A 20,514-nucleotide genomic window follows, 5' to 3' on the forward strand; every position below is an offset into this window, starting at 1 on the left:
TCAAAAAGAATGTTCTTTATTTGTAACGAGCACATGTGCACACAAGATTTATACAAACCGAACTACTTGCCGAATTATCAACTATATACAAAAGGCCCCGACACTAAACACCAAACACACGGGTTCATAATACACTAGGGTATAAAAATCAAAGGGTTGGGCTGAACTCAGCAAATCAACCTCCCGCTTTGAGCTCAGCATTAAGAGCCAGTCGTAGCACAGTTTTGACTTCCCAGCGAGCCTCCGGAGCTTCTACAACAGTGAACAGTACGGAGAGCCGGGTGGGTGAGCAACACTGTAGTTCACCGAGATTTCGCTACAGTGCCCTCTGGTGGAAGACATGGGGTAATACACCTCACAGAGAGCTGGAGAGACTCGGTTAGTGTTAGGACCCGGTCTGGAAGGGCGCATGCACATTCAAAATACAAATAAAGAGTCAGACGCACAGGAACTTAAAAGGAAAGTCCATTTTCAAAATTAGAAGATGAGAAAATTTATTATTTGCGGTAACATTAAGAAAATACAGGTATTCCCAACCATGTTCACCAATGAGTGACAGAACCCAGCCCTTAGGTTTCTCCAGTTTGATAGGATGGTGTCTGTTGTTCTTGTGATTTCGAGAAGTATTTCTCGCAGACACTTAGAAATGTCGGGATAAAAACATTAAGATACAGGCTATGATTGTCTAAATAGGCATAAAATAAAATTTCCTCGGGGATGTGGTTTAACCCCTCTCCTTTCCACATCCGAGCAGCTCACGGAGGATTTGCAATAACAGTTCTTTCTGTGTTAGGAACCAGCCCTGGCCTTCAGATTCACGATGTTCAGACCTGAACTTCGGCCTGAACTCGCTGAAGATGGATACAGAGCTCAACGACTGGAGAAATTTATGCCCCCGTTTATTAATAATTCTGCCGTCACCAAATACGACGATAATAATGTCTCATGAGTGCCGCATTTTACACATTCTTGAAGTACGTGTTTCTCATGGAAAGAACTATCTGCTTTTCACATCAGTAAAGAATATTTACGTGTTTCCCAGGCGCCACGCTGCAGAGAACGGAATACAGTTCATTTCCCATCCGATTGCGCGTGCTCCTTCAAGCATCTGCGATTGCGCGCACACCTTCTTCAAGCGTCTGCGACTGCGCATACTTCTTCAAGCGTCTGCGACTGCGCATACTCCTTCAAATGTCTGCCTACTTCACTGTTTCTCATCTTCTCCGTGAATAGCTCATCAAAGGCTCTGTTCTGCTTCGGAGTGAAGTAGTTTATCCAATCACCCACCACTCCTAGAAACACAGGAAATGTATCAGGCAAGAACCAGTCTCGACCCACAACACTCACAGAAGTCAAATCAAACAGCTTTGCAATCAAATGGGAGTGTTTGGTTTCTCCTGGTGACAAAATGACGGGGAGGGGAGATTATTTCTCACTTGCTTCTTTGGTGTTTCTAGTGACTTCTGTGTGATGGCTATGTTAATTTCCACAGTTTATAATTATTTATTATCTGATAATTTAAGATAATATAATAAAGATTTAAAATATATAAATGTATTTTTGCTGGAGTAGCTCAGGACGTTCTAGTCGAAAGTGACGTGGCATAAATGCGGCAGTGTGAGCGCAGAGGTAGTTCGTGTGTTTGCCTTCTTGTGGGCTCGCACAGCGGAAGATGGTCTGAGAATAGACTGTAGGAATGGGTAGCTCACCTTAATTTCAGAAATGCCTTTCCTATTGAATGAGAACTGGGCACACAAAGAGAAGTTTTCAATATAAGGCATTTGGTGATAGATGTATATAGGCTGCCAGCCTCTCTGAATTTGAGAAATCCTGTTTTTCAGACACTCCTAACTGTTTTCCTCATTTCCAGTATGCTCCCCTTGTCAAACTTGGGGCTCGGGTTCCACCCCTGGGGTCTCCCAGTCCTAGTGCCAAGGGCACATTACTTTATCACTACACTTGTTCTCCATGATCCCTTTCCAGCTGGGGGCTACCCTTGTGTGTAATCAAGAGCTAGGCATCCTATGTGTGCAAAAGACACGCAGGGCTTCACTGCATGCAGGACAATGTCACTTACAGAAAAGAAATGCATTATGTTCTAGGAAAGTCTTCTTTTTTCGCATGTTATATGCTTTATTAAAAACATATATTACATGGTTTTTTAGACAGGGTCATATTACATAGTTCTGATTGGCTTGGAACATACTATGTGGATCAGGCTGGCCTCAGATCTGCCTGCCTCTGTTTCCAGAGTATTGGTATTAAAGATGTGCGCCCCCATGCTCAGCCCACATGAAAATTAATATACTGAGAGCATAGTAAGATAGACTTCGTGGATCTGAACTCAGAAAACTACAGCCTGCGTACTAAAACTTGCTCGCCGTTTGTTTCGGTTTGTTTTGGCTTTCTCGTAGCTGACGTTATTTTAAAGATTTATTTATTTCACGTGTATAAATGTATGTCAACAGTGGGTGCGTCCAGCAGGAGCCAGTCTTCCACACTTACATCCAGTGCAAAGAAACCATACCCAGGTGCAACTGCCACGCTGCCAGTTACAGGTGGTGCGGATAGAGTTTCAGCTGGGCATGCTTGCCAGGGTTACAGACACGGCTGGTCGGGCGGAGTGGGAAATAATCACACGGTTCTCTCTCTCTCTCTCTCTCTTCTCTCTCTCTCTCTCTCTCTCTTCTTTGTTCCTTTGCTTAGTTTACACACACTCCCCTCCCTACCCCGGGCCCCTCCCCTGCCGTAAGGTCTGTCTGTCCCACTTCAATTTTTCTCCAGAATGCCTCTCAATCTCTTGCCATTCCTGCCTGCCTTAAACCACCATGCCATCCTCTTCTGTGCACTCTCAGCTCGTGCAGTGCTCTCTTCTCTTCTCTGTGTCTGGTCAAGCCCCACCCCATCTCCATGCACACTACTGTGCAAACTGCTCAGAGCCCAGGAAGAACTGACAGGTTGCCACGTGTGCCTGGCCCTGGCTTTTGGTCTAATTCTGGCCCAAATCTTTTCTTGCCTCCCTTGGGCTGCTTCATTCTCATGGATATTAGGATCTTCTGTCACTCCAGCTCTTGGCTGGCACCCAGACGATGCTGTGGCATCCACAGTCTGCCAATGGCTCCCTGACTGACTTCTCGACTAATTGTCATGCAAGCACAAGTGACTGAAAATGTTTCCCACCTAAACAGTTTATGGGCACCTTGCTCAGTTCTTCTGTCTGACTTCCACTCTCTTCTAAGCGTGTTTATACTCTGCCCCCTGCCACTATAGCACACAGACCAGCCTGTGCCAGGTCCACTCTTCAACCAGGAACAAAGAGGTTGGGAAGAGGGGAGAGGAAGGGAGGGATGGGAGGGGTGGAAGGGGATGGAAGTGGAGAGAAGGGAGGAGGAGGGGGTGCTTCTCATGAAGTTTAAGCTCTCTAGCACCAATATCTTCTCTCCTTTATTGTGCTTCGCACAGGCCCACTGCAGAACAGCATACTACTGTGTCTTCCAGGGCGCCCTACATGACTCAGCTGTGGTTCTGACCCTGCCCCTCGCTGGCATTGGCTCTCCCTGTGATTCTGACTCCGCCCCCTCGCTAGGATTGGCTCTCTTGGAGAGCATTCCTTGTCTATCATTTTCATAACCACTTCTCAAACTTTCAGTCCTGGATGTACTGGGAGCAGGATCTTCCCCCTTACTGGAGGCGTATGATCCCGCTCCCACACCCCCAACCCACATTTCTCGTCACAGTTGCCTGCTGTTAGCGTTGTGCATTCCGGTCTGGAACATGAACTTCTAAAGGAGAGATGCCGTGTTTTATTCAGTGTTTGCATATTAGTTCTAGAATTAATTAGCTTATTAATACTTGCTGAATTGAATGCTTGCCTTGTTTCTTAACCTTGGTTTTATGACTCTGAATAAATGAGACTAAACTACAATGATAGAAAATTTGCAGTTAGGATAATATCTGTTTTACACGAGTTGGCAAATCTTTGCTTGGGGGCCGGTGGGGAGGATTGATTGTATTCTGTTGGGACAAGAAAGGGAATAGACATTTGCCTTTTAGTAAGAACCGGGCACATATACTTGCAAAACATTTTGCCTTTGTAAGTTATAAAACATTTCTCCTCTAGCTAGATAAAAATTTACACACTTCATAACAGTTTTAGAGGCTGCAGAGATAGTTCAGGGGTTAAGAGTACTGGCTACTCTCACATGGGACCTGGCTTCAGTTCCCAGTCCACATGGTGGTTTACAACCATTTAACTCCAGTTTCAGGGGACTGAATGCCCTCTTCTGACACTCTTGGGAACTGCACCCACATGTACAGACATACGTCCATCTTCCTTCTACCTTAAACCTGGAGAATTATTGGTAGAGATTTAATCCTCTTTCTTGTAGTTCTATACACATTGAAAGCTAGTAACATAACTGCTGCCATCCTCTGTGTGCGGAGGAGACTGGCTCCAGAATTTCTGAGTCTCCAACATTCTGAGATGCACGTTCTTACACAGAATGGCCTTTTGCTACCCTTTGCTTACCTAAAACCTGCATGTAACCTCCTCATACATCCTCCCACTACCATTGATCGTCTCTACATGACCTATTACAACTTCAATACCACATACATAGTAGGGACTTGCTGTTGTCTAGGAAACAATGAAAACGGAAGTTTGCACATGCTCAGTATGGGTACAACTCTCTTTCCCTCTAGGATTTTCAGTCTTTGTGACTGACTCCTAGATGAGCAAAGAACCTGTAGAAACCGAGAGCCAAACGCTCCCCGGCGGGAGCCGCAGCTGCAGCCGCCTCCTGCCCAGCAGCCACTTCCTGCCCAGCAGCCGCCTCCTGCCCACCTACCTTTTCTGAACACCAGGTTCCTGTTGGACGTGAGGGCACAGATGACGTGATTGGGATCGCAGTTTTCTTTGGCAGCGTTACTTTTCATTTCACTGAACGATGTACTCCGAGCGATCTTACCCATCTCGCTGTCATTCACATCGATGCCAAGGAAAGCAGTTATTTTCTTTAGGCTCTTAACAAAATCCTGAGCGATAAGAAAATTAAGTAAGTGTGCCTCTTATCTGAATACCAATTCATTCCTCTGAATTTTAAGGCGAAATCCACCCACTGTTTTATTTGTTTTTGGCAAGGTTTCTCTGTCACCCTGGCTGGTCTGGAACTGACTATGTAGACCAGGCTGGCCTCGAGCTCACAGAGGTCTCTCTGCCTCTACCTCCCGAGCGCTGGGATAAAGGCATGCACTAGGAGAGTTTTCGCTTAATTTGGTTTCAGCCGCCGAGAAACTTGAGACTTACCTTTTTCATTTCTTCGTAGAAGAGGAAGAGGACGTTCTTATCATTTTTGTGTTCTTCCCAGCTCAAAACGTGATCAAACCAGGAGCCATACACAACTGGAAGGGAAATACATTACAGTTACTGTTCACAGCGAAGGCTTCTCCGGCCTGGCCTGGTCCACCTCCGCACTTGCCCACTGCTCTGGAGAGAGACTCCCTAGAAGGTTCTATTCACTGCACCTTCACCCCGGAGAGGCGCGCTCCTGTGAGCTCCCGCTGACCCACACCTTCACAGTCCTGTGGGTACTTTTTCCTTAATCTAGTAAATAGTTTTTATCACCCTGAAAAGTGACAGCAAGATCAACGTGTACGTTTTTCTCAGTAATTATATTCTGAACTTTTAAAGCTCTCCCAAGGAAACAGTAAGGATCAGTCATTTTCTTTAAAGGGTCATTCACAAGTTCAGGTCTTTATTACAAAAATTTGTAAACTTTTCCCTTGGACCGAGTTCTCACTACATAGACGAGGGTAGTTCTGAGACTCATGGTAATTCTCCTGCCTCAGCTTCTCAAGTGCTAAGATTATAACCATGGGCTATCATGCCCAGTTTTAAAACTTTGTTTTTAAAAGGAACTTATGATGATTGTTGGTGATTAGTAATTAGGATGATTATAGTATTTGTTGGCTAGAAATTTTAAATTAAATTAGGAGCATAGTAAGTTTTAAGAATATTCCATGGGGGGGCTGGGGGAGATGGCTCAGTGGTTAAGAGCACTGACTGCTCTTCCAGAGGTCCTGAGTTCAATTCCCAGCAACCACATGGTGGCTCACAACCATCTGTAATGGGATCTGGTGCCCTCTTTTGGTGTATGTGAAGACAGCTACAGTGTACTCACATACATTAAATAAATAAATCTTTTAAAAAAAAAAAAAAAGAATATTCCGAGGGAATGATTCAGCCTTAGGAACATCTGTACAGTTTGTTAACAGCACCTTATTTCCTTGTCAAATGAGAGCCTTGGAATTTTCTCAAGGCTCAAAAGTCAAAACATTGCATGTACCTCCCTCGCAATGATGGTTAGAAAACAACGCATGCTCTAGTCTCCGGATGCCACCTCACTAGTCACACGACTCATAAAGCAGGATAAGGTTAAACGCATCCTTCCAGGGCTCAGTATCACCCCAAGCTCAAACTCTAGCTTCTGCCCTCAGTGTCAGAGATGCCGGTGTGGCATCTCACTGTGTCTGCTCACTCAGCTCACAAGAGTTTAGGAAGCCTGATAGACATTGCATGAGATGTTCTGAACATAAAAGCTAGAAATAAATTATATCTGATAGCATATCATCGCAATATAATTACCCCATTAACTAACTGTAATTCTTGGTGATTTTAGATTTTGAGGAAACAAAATTGCAAATATACATACATACACACACACACACACACACACACACACACACACACACATATATATATATTTGCTTTTGTTAATTCATTCATTCTCACAATATTGATACATTGTGATATTTTCATGCATGTGCAGTATTATTTGCTATTTTTATTTGCACACATGCACACACATATACACATGCACACACACATGCACACACACACATGCGCACACACATACAAATGCACACACACTTGCACATGCATGTATACACACATGCACACACATACACACATGTACACACACATGCACAGACTCACACATGTATGTATACACACACATGCACATACACACACACATGCACTCACACACCACTTAAGTCTAGACTCCTCATATGAGAGGAACCACGTGCTGTCTGTCTTTCTGAGTCTCTCTTGCTTTGTTGTGTCTTTTTAACCAGGAAGTTCTGGGATTGCTGTGATGCTGTCACAGAGTTGGCCTTCTACCCCAGGTACCTAGAGAGAGAGAGAGAGAGAGAGAGAGAGAGAGAGAGAGAGAGAGAGAGAGAGAGAGAGAGAGAGGAGAGAGAGAGAGAGAACTCCTCAAAGCGTTGCTTGCTTCTCCTTATTAGCTCTTCAGGCTGTTTTGGAGTCCGACCCAATATCTTATTGCAGAATTGCCCGAGACTGCAATGGCAGAGAGAATTGCTTGTCTAAGAATGCCCACCCTTTGTCCAGACTCAAATGCCTGTAGAAGGAAGACTGATTTTTTTCCTCTCACATAGCCTTAAGGAACAAAGGATAATCTCACATCAGCCGGGTCTCAACCTAAAGTCGATCTGACCCTCCACATCCTACCAATACTCACAGGTCCCACATGGGGCTATTGTCTACAGCTCGGCTGCTGTCAGATGCCTTCAGACTGTCAGAGAAGCCGGGCTCCTGCAGGCAGGGGCAGCACAGAGTCATGGTCACTGGTTAAACGCAATCAACTTGGCCTATTATGGCTTTTTCAGAAAGAAATGGATCGCAATGTGCATTTAAGAATGGCTTTCAGAGTTTGGGCTGCTCATAATTTGAAAGGTTCTATTTGCCACAGAGGAAATTATATTCCCTCTTTCTCCAAAAGGGTCGGAGGGCAGCTGAAAGAATTGAGAGCTGTTACCTTCCTGGCCAGCACGCAGGAGCACATTAGGACTGTGTGCGGAGGAATCCTTGATGGACCGAGATTTCTCAAGTGACAAATTGAGTTACATTTAAAACCACAAGCCCTCGTTTTCCAAGTCATTCACAGCCCTTCACTGTAAAGAAAATGAAGTTTCTAAAATAAAGGCATGTCCTCTTTTGAGGGGAACTGCTTTTCTGCCTACCCCTCATCCTTACAATCGCTGAGTCCTCTCTCCCCATGTCTGCCTTTAGTTTCTGCCTGGATTTCCTTTTATCAATCAAAACTCCTCCCCTGAATGCCCGAGGGCAGAGCTGGCTTAAGCTCACCCACTCTATAGGTCTAAAAAGTAAGTCAGAAACTTTGCTTGCTAGAAACTTCCAGAACTGCACCTCCCCCCCGCCATAGAACACAAGTTTCTTTGAGATGTTATTTCCTGTGAGTAGTTCACATCCCCCCTCCCCCAGTCTTCAGTCAACCTGGTCACTCTACCAAGGTCACCGAGGATGCTGACTGTCAGTCACAGTGGTCTGTGTCACCCGGTGTCTTGCCAACAGCCCTAATGGTTTTACCAGACAGCTCCTACAGTTCCCCACTGGCCCTTTCTGTCTCTGCTTGGCTTCCTCTCATTGGCTTTCTCAGCTGTCTCCCTGGCGATGCTCCCCTGCTACCTTAATGCTTATTTCAATAGACAAAGGAGAAAAAAAGCCGCTGGTGTTGAAGCAAAACACTTCATCTCTCTCTCTCTTTTCTCTCTCTCTCTCTCTCTCTCTCTCTCTCTCTCTCTCTCTCTCTCTCTCTGTCAGTGCTGCCAGAGGACTTTATACGGCTCTGTATTTAGACTCATGACTTGTACTTCCAACCTGTGACCCCACGGCTCCCTTCCCACCTACGAGCGTTATGTTAATGCTCTATTCTATGCGCCAGCTGTTCCTGCCTTCTGCCCCATAGCAATTATAATGCATTTCTCAGTTTCCAGAAATGGCTCCGAAATCACAGCCACTGTGTTATAAAGCAAAACTTTCTGGAATGGAATACACAGCCCCAGTACAAGGTCTGAAAGGGAGCTAGGGGTGTACAAATGAGTTCAATGTTCAGATATTAGTTTCATTGAGCTATTAATGTGGCTTGATATCACCAGAGCATAATTTATAGTTACTGTTTAACTTGACAAACTACTACCCGGAAAGTCAATTAGAGGATTACATAAATGTCCGGCTGCATCTTCACTCTCCTGTCTCTTTACAGAAGTAGGAGTTGAGTGTGCATAGGAAGGTCAGCCCAGGATATTGTAGCGACTTCCTTAGAAAATAACTTGGATGCACACCTGCCTCGAGGTGAAGCTACTTGAAAGCCTTCCGCGTCTACTAGAGTAGCTGGGTGGATTTCCGCAGCGTCCTGCGGCCAGTACTTCTTTTTCAACTCTGAACGGTCCTGTGGGTGGGCCGTTCTGTTAGTCTCGTTAGTTGTGGCGCTGTCCTAAGTCAAGCTGCATGACGTGCAGACCTGAACTGATGCCACCTTAGCTGCCTCTTCTTTTTGCTCTACTGCGTGCCACAAAAGAAGTCACACTGTCTTCAGAGTCCTGCGAACCCCCTTGCATGTGAAACACACCCATGCACGTCTGCATCTGCACGGCGCGGCACCAACAATTCTGTTGCTACCCTTCCCGTTGTTTGGTGATGATGTTTCTTTTTTCCCTGAGGTGGTGTCATGTAGCCTATGCTATCCTTGAATTTGGTGTGTAGCCCAGGATAATCTTAAACTCCTAATCTCGGTGCGTCAATCTCCCAAACACTGGGAATATATATATATATATATATATATATATATATATGTATGTATGTATGTATGTATGTATGTATGTATGTATGTATGTATGTATGTCTGTGCTCTGACTTACAAATAGGAAAGATTAAGTCGTTGCTCACGTTTAAATAAAGCTTTCTGAATGACAGACGGTGGTGACAAGCTGACGCAGGATGACGTACCCAGGGTCGATGCGTGATGACGTACCCAGGGTTGACGCAGAATGACGTAACCAGAGGTAGAATCGTTATAGAAGAGATCCCATTACAACTTAGGTGTAAGAGAAATGTCTGGAAGGATTTTCCAACCAATCCTCTCTCTGCCTCTCCTCCCAGGCAGTCTGCTATTACGGTGTGGTGCTCGCTGGGTGAGCATTATTTCCCCAGCACTGACCAGCCTTGCTGCATTCTGACCTGGCCTGGCCCTTTGTATGGCTATGTCCAGAGAAAACCAAAATGCAGAAGAGGAGCGGGCTTATCCTGGTACTGCCCTGGTTCCTCCTACCTCACCCGGGTGTATTCACTTTCTGGGTGCAGAGTCCTAATAAAGACATGGCCAGGTTGGAACACAGGCAGCGGGAGGAGAGGCACCACAGTGTGCAAAGTGAGAAGCAAAAAATAGCATTTCTCCTCTTGAGCAAGAGCAGACTCAGGGTCTGTTCTGAAAAAAGAATCGTGTGTTTAGATTCTGCTTATTCCAAAGATGGACTCAGGGCAGAGGGAGGCCCGCTGACCGTCTTTAAATACTTAGAAGATGGTCAGGCGGCTTTTTAGACTGAGCTCATGTGGCAGGGGGAAAGATTTTGGAATAATCATTAAAGGTTGGCTGCACTCCTTACTTGATATGCATCCGTGAGTGAGTTATTTGGCTTCCCTAGCTTGTCACCCCTTGGAGCTGCAAACTCAGGTTAATAGCACCTACCGCACGAGGGTTAGGTGAGGGTGAAATGAGGTAATATTTACCCAACACTTAGCTAAGTGTCTGTCACATGGGAATCACACAGTAAGATAAGAATGAACCGGTGTGTGGCTGTGTGAGGTTAATGAACCTGTGGTCGGGGTTGGGATGTTCAAGCTTAGCCTACAGCCTTCTTGAGACTGGGAGTCAACTGCCAGGTGCCGCGTTTGCATCCTGTAAAGTACCTGGCAGTCCTGTGACGTCATGGTTCTGCTAGCTGTGTGGCATTTGTTAAAGGGGAAACTACATCTCATCTCATCTCGGAAGGAGTTGAAACGGGGTGAGTCGCACAGTCAGGAAGCAGGGGGTCAGTGCGGATCTAAGGTTAAGGCTATGTTTGTTTCCCTCACCCTCCCTGAAACTAACCCGGATAGTTGCTGAACAGTCTGCCAGCAAAACGGTAAAATATGTCCACTTAGTGCTGGCAATACGTGCACAGGAGTGGGGCTCAGTGGGTGCAAAGGAGACTGCATGAAGTTGGCGGGCGGGGGGGTGGGGAGTGGGGGGATGGAGGCGGGGCCGGGGGCGGGGCCGGGGGCGGGTGCGGAGATAAGGAAGAGATGGTGGAGAAGTAAGGAGGGGACATGATCACACGGGTGAAATCCTCAAACGCTAAAAGCTTAAAACTCAAAAAGTATGTATGAATAGATTCTTTGGCCTAGGTTAGTGACCCGGGTTTGGGGTGGGGCATTAGCAGAAAGTCAGATAGATATTCCAGGCTCTTAGACTGTCAACTCTGCGGCTTATTCTTTAAGTAAAAGTTGTTCACTAAATGTGTAACTAGGAAAGACCTACAGTGACCCCCAAAAGAGATGGAGTTCTCCAAGCACTCACCAATTTAAACTCCTGTCTCCTAATTTCTTCACCATGTTAGCATACTATCGTTTAATATTTGTTTAAGAATTAAGGTTTTACCTGGGCACTTGGGAGCAGAGGCAGATGGGTCTCCGAGTTTCAGACCAGCCTGGTCTACAGAATGAGTTCCAGGACAGTCTGGGCAGCATAAAGAAACTTGTCTTGGGGTGGAGAGAGACTTAAAAAGACTAAAGGTTCCCCCAACACCACCAAGTCAGAGGGAGAGGAACAAAGGTGCAGGGCGGCAGGACCAAGGGGCCCTGAGCACGCTGTCGAACCAAGTCTCACACTGCTTTCAGGGTCCGTTACTTTCTGTTCCCTCTCATGAAATCAGTTTTCTCATGATTTGTTCATTGTTTCTTTGGGAGGATTGGTGTGTGTGTATGTATTTTATCTGTTGTGATATCTACTTCCAGGCTACCTAACTGTCCTCCCCTGAGTACATAATTACCTCACAGGGGTAGGGGTGGGGGACTGGTGGTATATGAAAAAAAATTAAGTTATTACCAAGAATTAATCTCTGTTTTGAAGATTTTATAACTCAAAAATATGCTCCTCCTCATGGGCCATAAGAATGACTGGGAAGTGATAAAGAATTTGCTTAGAAGAAACAAAAACTTCTCCTCAGCGCATGTGTGAGAGCCAGCAATTAGGCTCCATCCAAAGGTCAGAGCGACCTTTCATTTTGGGTGAGAAAGTTCAGTGTGTTTAATGAATTTTAAAAGATGATTGTCGGGGTTGGGGATTTAGCCCAGTGGTAGGGCGCTTGCCTAGCAAGCAAAAGGCCCTGGGTTCGGTCCCCAGCCCCAAAAAAAAAAAAAAAAAAAAAAAGATGATTGTCAGGGCTGGGAGATGGTTCATGAAGCATCTCTGAACGAGATACGAGGACCTGAGTTCAAATCCCAGCATCCAGGTTATGAGACAGCAGAGCGAGTCCACAGGCACCTCAGCGACCTCAGCCCAGCTGAAGTGGAGACGGAAGGACCTCTGAGGTCCCTGGATGCCAGCCCCCCTCTAAGCTCAGTGACCTCATCGCAAGGAAGTGAGGTGGATGTGATACAGTAAGGCATGCAACGTGCTTCTTAGGACTCTGCACACACACACAGAACGCAGAACACGTGCACACACACACACAAGCATACATACACATACACACACAAACACACACACATAAGCATACACACAAACACACACAAGCATACACACACATACACACAAACACACACACACAGAATGCAGAACACGTGCACACACACAAGCACACACTCACACAGAATGCAGAACACGTGCACACACACACACAAACACACACACACAAACACACACACAAGCATACACACACACACACACAAGCATACACACACACACACACACAAACACACACACACACAAGCATACACACACACACACACACACAGTAAATAAACACGACTTAAATTAAGGAAATTATGACTGCTATATTTACCGTCTCCTTTGAGGAACAGCTCTAGAAATGCAGCCCATGTTTCTGTGGAAGGGAGGTTAGGGTTGTCCTTGTAATAATGGAACATGGACACCGCTGTATCCTTCGGATTTCTCACAATGTAGATGATCTGTTTTAAAAACACACAGACAATTTGCTCTAAGATGAAAATAGCCACAACACAAAATATTTCCCCAAAGCAAGTTGCAGGTGAAACTTACCTGTGGGAATTCCACGTTTTTCTTTCTGTTTCCTCCTTCCTTCTTTCCTTCCTTCCTTCCTTCCTTCCTTCCTTCCTTCCTTCCTTCCTCCTTCCTTCCTGCCCCCCCCTCTCTCTCTTTAAATAACTTTAGCGGATAACTGACTAGTCCTGGCTTCACTCTCCAGAAACCCAGCGTACATGTGAGTCATCCAAGAAGAATGTTAATAAGCAGATTGTGATTCCAGGGGTCCGAGAGGTGGCCTGGCTCGCTGTGTTTCAAACCAGCCCCCAGCAGCCACTGGTGCTCACAGCCCAGTGGACAGCTTTCTAAGTCATTTGCTAAGCGTGGCCCTGTGTTTTAGAGCCAGGCATGGAAGAACCCCTATTCACTGTCAGACAAAACAATGTTTTTGTTATCTATACGTTAAACGACACTTGCACGCAGCCAGACTTTTCGCAACTGTCTATTATGCCTACAGGAAAACTATAGTCTGGACCTTCCCTTTCTGACAGTTTAACTCCTTGCCAAGCAGAACATCTAAGATTCCCTCCCAGTGCCTAAGAAAACTGCAACTATAATTCAATCCACAAACATGTATTCAGTGTGTGCTGAATACCAGAAAATCTGCTATGACCCAGCTCCGAGGGTGTGACAACTAACGAGAAAGGAATGCTTTGAGCCCCCTCTCAGCGTGTAGCGGGCTGACTGGCAGACAATCGCATGTTCTCTTGACAACAGACCATTGTAGGAGCTCGAAGACAGGATTATAAAAGGGAACAGCGAAAATCTTCCAGAAAGCAATAGAAGATGCTAGGTAATAGAGCCTTTCTGATCACAGTCAACATTGCACGGGTAAAGAACGAGACGTCCTCCAGTTTTTAACTGACAACTGGGACAGACACAATTTACCTAGATAAGGCAGAGTTTTCTGAGTCACTGTTAGTACAATGCTATCTTTCAGTAGCGTGTTCATAGTCCAGACGTTGTGTGATCCACATGAATAGTGCCCGGTTCCTCTTTAATTGAGAGATGTGTAAAGGTCAATGTGTCAGGAATGAAGCCCCACCCAGGACACTCTCTAGCTTATGCTGTGATATGAAGCAACCTCAAAGACCTTGGGCCTTCCCTTACTGTGCCAGGCTTCCAGAGCAGAACCACAGAAGCCCAAGGCTTGCTGAACTCACTTCTAAAACTCCACTGCACGGACAAAGTGGACAAAACCCCATGCTTCCACTGATGAATTGGACAAAGTTGTTTGGCAGAGAAGCAAGCCTCTCAAGGAGCCCTGGGGTGAGGTGTGCGTTACAGACTTGGGAACACAGTGCAGCCCGTTTTTACAGATGTTAGAGTAAACTGAGAAACCTGAAGAATCATTGGAGGAGGTTAGGAGCTATAAAGAAGTCAGGATGGTACTCCAGGAGACGTGGGGGAAGAGACATTGGCTAAAGCATCACGGGGAGACAGAGAGATGGCTTAATGGTTAGAACCCTTGCTGTTCTTCCAGAGCACCCCAGTTCAGTTCCTAGCACTCACACTGGGCAGCTCGCAGCTGCCTGTCATTCCAGCTCTAGAGGGATCCAGGGGTCCACAGACACCTGCACTCATGTGCACAAGTGCGCACACACACACACACACACACACACACACACAATAAAAGCAAAATCATTGTTAAGCATAAAATGTTAATCATAAAATGAGTAACAAAATATAAATTTCAAGCTCTGGATTTCCCTGACAGAAAAAAGCAAGGAAAAGTAAAGATTAAGAAGTGCAATCGTCTGTAACTCCCTGTCACCCTCTTCTGCCCTCCCAACCACACACAACAGCTACACCTGAGGTGCAAAGACACCCATGAAAGTTTTTTTTAATATCTGGATTTGTACCATCTTTTTTCTTTAAATATTAGATTTATTGTATATAAGTACACTGTAGCTGTCTTCAGACACACCAGAAGAGGGCATCAGATCTCATTACAGATGGTTGTGAGCCACCATGTGGTTGCTGGGATTTGAACTTAGGACCTCAGGAAGAGCAGTCAATGCTCTTAACCACTGAGCCATCTCTCGAGCCCGAAAGTTTTTTTTTTTTTAAAGGAGAAACAAACAAACAAGCAAACGAAAAATGCTAAGTGAAGCTGAGAGGTTTGGGGTGGGGGGCAGTTAGAGGGACAAGCCTCTGGTCTGATCAGCCTTACAGGGATAGGGAAGTAGGGAAAACTTGACTGACTCTCAGGCCCTCAGGACTAACCAATAACCATATCCATGAAGGGCCTACATTTTTAATTATATGCAGCATTGCGTCATGAGCTGATAGGAACAAGGTGTTCAATTTATGTTTCAATGGACAACCAGGGGACCTGCAATTGACTTAGATAAGAAAGTATTTGCTGAGTCACTGAATGTCATTCCTATCTTCTGGAGGAGAAGGGAAGAGGCTTGGTTCCTTCCCATCAGGGCTATTGAGAAAGGGTGCACCTTAAAGCTGCACATGCAGTGTAGAGGTAAAGAAGAACCTGTCTCAGACTCAGGTCCTTGCTCAAGTGGCCTGTCACCCACATGTGTCATGTGTGTGGGACAAAGACCGAACTTCCTGGCTGGTAATGATTGCTTGAGAATGTCATTAGTTCCTGGAATTAGATCCCCACCTCCATCTCCCTCCCTCTCCTCCTCCTCCTCCTCCTTCATCTCCTTCTCCTCTCTTTCCCCCTCCCTCCCTCCCTCCTTCCCCCTCTCTCTCCCCCTCTCTCCCTCCCTCCCTCTTCCTTCCCTCCCTCTCCCCTCACTTTCTCTCTAACTCCCTCTCTTTCTCTCTGTTTCTGTCTCTCTCTGTGCCTCTCTCTCTCCCTATCTTTTCTTCCCTCCCTCTCTCCCTCTCTCTGTCCCTCTCTTTCTCTCTTCCCCCTCCCTCTCTCTTCCTCTTTCTCCCCTCCCCTCATCCTCCCCTTACTCTCCCATCTCCAGTGTCTTTCCATGTCTCTCTCCCTCTCTCTGTATTTAATCCAGGAACTGAATCCTTATCCGAACATTCCTAAAAAGATTACATCGACTGCTAATGCCATATGCTAGAAATTCACTTTGCTTGTTGAGTTATTTGCTCCTGGTATTGTTTTTCCTGTACAGATACGTTTCAATCACACTGAGAATATTTGTTACACATGAACTAAAAGCATGGTTTCTTCATCCCTTTATCATTTAAAAATCTCTCTATGAAAATGTAAAGGAGGAAAATAAAGCTGTGAAAATGGAAAATGTCCTTCAAATTATAATTAGCTTTTAAAAGTTCTAGGCCGTGAGTTAATAATGGATCAAGGAAACCGTCCTGTAGCATTTCTTCCTATAATAACTTTTTCCCAGAAAAAGTAAAATAAATACAAACAGCACTTACTTTACTACCGCGGAGCCCCATGATAGGGCAAGAACACAGAGCCCCAGGGCTAGAGAGACTGCTCAGTGATTAGGAGCACTGGCTACTCTCGCAGAGTCCCGGTTCAGTTCCCAGCACCCATGTGGTGGCTCGCAACACTGGTAACTCCAATTATAGGAGAACTTTTGCTTCCTTTGGGAGTCCAAAGCCACTGCATGCACATACACACCCGAAGACACTCACTCACGCTTACACGTCAAATAAAAAGGAAATGAATCCTTGGGGGAAAAGAACTGAACATTCCAAGGCTGCCCCTGGGCAGCAGCACTGAGCAACCCGGAGGCTGCCCCTAAGCGGAACTGAGCATTCCCAGGCTGCCCCTGGGCACAGCACCTACCTTGCACTGCTTCTGTTTCACAGTCACCGGAAGCATTTCATAGTTCAGATGGGTTGGGATAACTCTTCTCTTAGGAACCATTCTTAGCTCTTCAAATTTAGAAATGTCTCCCAGTTCAATAGGAGATGTGAGCGTGATGCCGGCGTTGGGAATGCGCTCAATGACTTCCGCCAGCCAGTGGGTGCCTGCAAGCAAACAGAGGTTGGAACGCACTGGTAATTCCACGTTGCACCTGAGCACGGAGCGCAAATGCACGTTATGCGAACACCGCAAGCCTGACTGCTCTCAGCGATCATGATGCTGACACCCCTGGAACCTGGTGAAATGCTAACTGGGTTTGTGGAGTAGACTCCGGTTACAGGAGTGCAAAGGTTTGCACAGGACGTTTGCTAAGCCCTTCCCTTAAAGTGATTGTTAGCAGACACCTCCAATCACCAGCTCACATGCATCTTCTCTAACGTGGTTCCCACGGTCCATGAGCGCTTCTCCTTTTATAGGCCATCTTCAAGCCTCTCGACCTGCCCCTCATTACTCTCCTTACATTACTCTCCTTTCTGCCTCCCCATGGTACCCAGGCCCTTCCTCTGTTAGAACACACACACACCAGAACACAGTTATAATGGCACCTGAAGAGAGACTCAGATCCTCTGTATGCATGGTATGGTATCTGTGCTAACCAAGCATTTAAATCATAAATGTTCGTCATACTCAGATAAAAGGTGGAAACCGTGGAATTTGAAAAACCGCACAGAATTCTGTTTAGGTTCTGGTGTTTTGTGGGTGGGTGTGGGGTGGGGATGGGGTGTTTAGAATTGTATTTGTTATTATTGTATTTGTACATAATGGGGGGAGGGGATGAAACAGAGGGCACGTGAATGTCAGAGGACGGCTTTGTAGAATCGGTCATGGCTTCCCCCTGTATCCATGCTCACCAGATCAAATTCACATGGCCCAGGCTAACACAGGAAGGGCTTTACTGATGTGCCTGCCCAGTCGTTCTTGTGTTTGTTGATGGTGGGGGAGATTGTTACGCAGGGATGATACAGGGGTCTGGACCGTGTACTCTGCTCATGCTACACAAGAGCTCTTCCCTGAACCTCCCACCGCCATCACCCAGCCAAGAATTCAACCCCACACTTTGCTGAAGCAAACGATGGCTGCACCCCAATTTTGCAGCAGAGAAACTAAAGCTTGCAGGAGGGAGTGGGGACATTTTGCTCATTTGAAGACTACATCCCCGAGGAGGTTAAACCAGGCTAGTGCCCACTATTTCATTGTGATTTCAGTGACAGTGACTTAATAAATAAATACTGTCTAAAGTGATCTGACTTGCTCTGTATCCTTTACAAAGGTCTGGGTTTTTTTTTTCTTTTTTAAAGATTTATTTATTAGTGTGAGTGTTTCTCCTGCAGGTATGTGTGTGTCTTGTGAGTGCCTGGTGTCTGCAGAAGAAGGCTTCAGATTCTCTGGAACTGGAGTTAAGAAGTGTGTGTGTGTGTGTGTGTGTGTGTGTGTGTGTGTGTGTTCTCAAAAAGCCTCTGACCCCTGTGCACTTTGCTTCTTCCCACACTGATGACCTGGTCTGACGGGGAACTACAGTTCATAAGTGACTAAACGAATGGCAGCTTGGCTACTCCTTGTTGAACTCCTTCCCTGTAGTCACCATCTCTATGTGACCACTATTCTGGAAACAGAGGCAGGCAACCGGACGTTACATAACAAAAGGAAATCAGTCAGCTAGAACCAACTCCCAGAAGTGCAGCCTGGCCTTGCTTATACCCAGTGACATCCATTCTGAAGTAAAAGTATAGCAGGGAAAGTATTTAGAGCTCTCATTAGAGCAGGTGAACAAAGGTATCGACAATTAAGTAGGAGCGAGCAAAGGCTGTTTAGTCATGGGCAGGAGAGAGTGGGAATCTCTCACAGAGCCAATTTTGCTTACTGCATATGATTTATGCACCTTCATAAATCAAATGGAAAGCTTCTGCACAGCTCCAACTACTTCACCTGCGTCTTTAAGGAAATCTAAATCCTTGAAGACCATTTCCCCGCCTTTGGAATAAACAGTCTGCCAAATGAACGGAAACAATGTTTCCACCTCTTACCATTGCATTTGTTACTCTGTATCTTTTAGTGCATTTCAGGGAGTAAACTCACCGGATTTGGGGTAGGAAACCAGAAATATGTCATCTTCTCTCGCATCAAAGGAGTCCAAGGAACCAAGGAGTTCTTCTGAAGACATGACCGAGAAGAAGACGCCCCTGTACTTATGAAGGAGACTTGGCTGACTCTCGGACGACATCTTCCACTGACCCTGTTACAGGCTGTATGCTCAGCACGACCCTTCCACAAGCCACAGGCAAACCTGGCCCTTGGTCACAACCCCAGCAGAGTGGCAGAGGGATCTTGGTATCTCTAAGCTGACATTCCATGTGTCTATATATACCTTTTGCAATTCTGTACAAGAATAATTTTTAAACCACCAGCGAGCCAATGTCTATGATAAAAGTCATGTTATCTGAATTTTCCTGATAACGCGGGTTACAGAATGTGTCCTTCCAACCCAGTTCAGGATCATTTGCATAGAACACTACCAGGCCACCAAGAGTAATCACTGTGTTATGATAGGACCACTAATCAAATCTTTTGTCCTAAATAGGCAAAGGCTTTAGTCACCATAATGAATTATATCACTGAAAGTCATTAGGAAAATTGGGTTTCTACTCATTAACACAGTATAGGAAGAAGCCAGTACTTAGAGTTTGACGGGAAAGGAGACAGAGACAAGGAAACACGAAAATTTCCAGGAACTGAGAAATACTCTTGCAACAATCTTTATGAGCTATAGTTTAGAAGAAATACAATGAGAGTCGTAATACCACACACTAGAAATAGACTTGTTGAGAACGCATGCAGCCAGGAGGCGGTAGAGAGGGAAGCTACCTCTTATCACACTCCGTTTTAGTCTTGGTTGATAACACGACAACATTCCAGGTTCAATCAGGTGTGGGGAGGAAATGCCTAGTTATTTTCAATGAGCCTCAGTTGAGAATTTGGCTTGGGGGGCTGGAGAGATGGCTCAGTGGTTAAGAGCACTGACTGCTCTTCCAGAGGTCCTGAGTTCAATTCCCAGCAACCACATGGTGGTTCACAACCACCTGTAATGGGATCTGATGCCCTCTTCTGGTGTGTCTGAAGACAGCTACAGTGTACTTATACATAATAATAAATAAAATCTAAAAAAAAAAAACAATTTGGCTTGTCTGACAATGGAAGGAACATGAATGAAGAAATGAACAAAATTTTAACTGAGCGTCTAGAATAGAGGTTACACTGTGGGGAAGGCATTGGAAGAAGAAAGATGCCCATGGCCATAACAGAAACAAGTGATCACGTACACTGGAGATGAAGCCACACACAGGGGATAAGAAAGAGCCCACTGAGAGAACAAGCATATGGAGGGGGAGCTGCCGCTGGGTGGCGAGATCAGCACACGGGATGACCTGGCTTCCTGTGTTCTGGGCCGAGGCAAGAGGAAGCAGAGCTTGCGGTGGGCTGGTCACGTGGTACCGTTGCTGGGCACACAGGAAGCCAGGAATGGATACCAGGGACACAGACACAACATCTGGT

General features: G+C 45.7%; 1 protein-coding gene across 1 annotated transcript; it reads right to left on the bottom strand.

Annotated features, from left to right (window-relative positions):
- Nucleotides 1-1,131: 1,131 nt before the first annotated feature.
- On the bottom strand, nt 1,132-19,186 carry LOC116903656 (sulfotransferase 6B1-like). Its single transcript, XM_032906312.1, has 6 exons — nt 19,042-19,186; nt 16,885-17,069; nt 12,925-13,051; nt 5,306-5,400; nt 4,848-5,034; nt 1,132-1,292 (listed from the first exon to the last, which is right to left on the bottom strand). Exons 1-6 carry the CDS (start codon nt 19,184-19,186, stop codon nt 1,132-1,134), a joined length of 900 nt encoding a protein of 299 aa, XP_032762203.1.
- Between the last annotated feature and the right edge of the window lie 1,328 nt (nt 19,187-20,514).

Source organism: Rattus rattus, chromosome 6 (genome assembly GCF_011064425.1).
Source record: "Rattus rattus isolate New Zealand chromosome 6, Rrattus_CSIRO_v1, whole genome shotgun sequence".
In the NCBI taxonomy this organism is placed as follows: domain Eukaryota; kingdom Metazoa; phylum Chordata; class Mammalia; order Rodentia; family Muridae; genus Rattus; species Rattus rattus.

Bases quoted from the DNA above. Each gene is read 5' to 3' on its own strand.
- LOC116903656 (XM_032906312.1), bottom strand. From the start codon at position 19,186: ATGTCGTCCGAGAGTCAGCCAAGTCTCCTTCATAAGTACAGGGGCGTC. The intron at 13,052-16,884 runs GTAGGTGCTGTG...TTTTTAAAACAG, and splicing joins TGAAACAGAAGCAGTGCAAG to ATCATCTACATTGTGAGAAA. The intron at 5,035-5,305 runs GTAAGTCTCAAG...CTTATCGCTCAG, and splicing joins TCTACGAAGAAATGAAAAAG to GATTTTGTTAAGAGCCTAAA.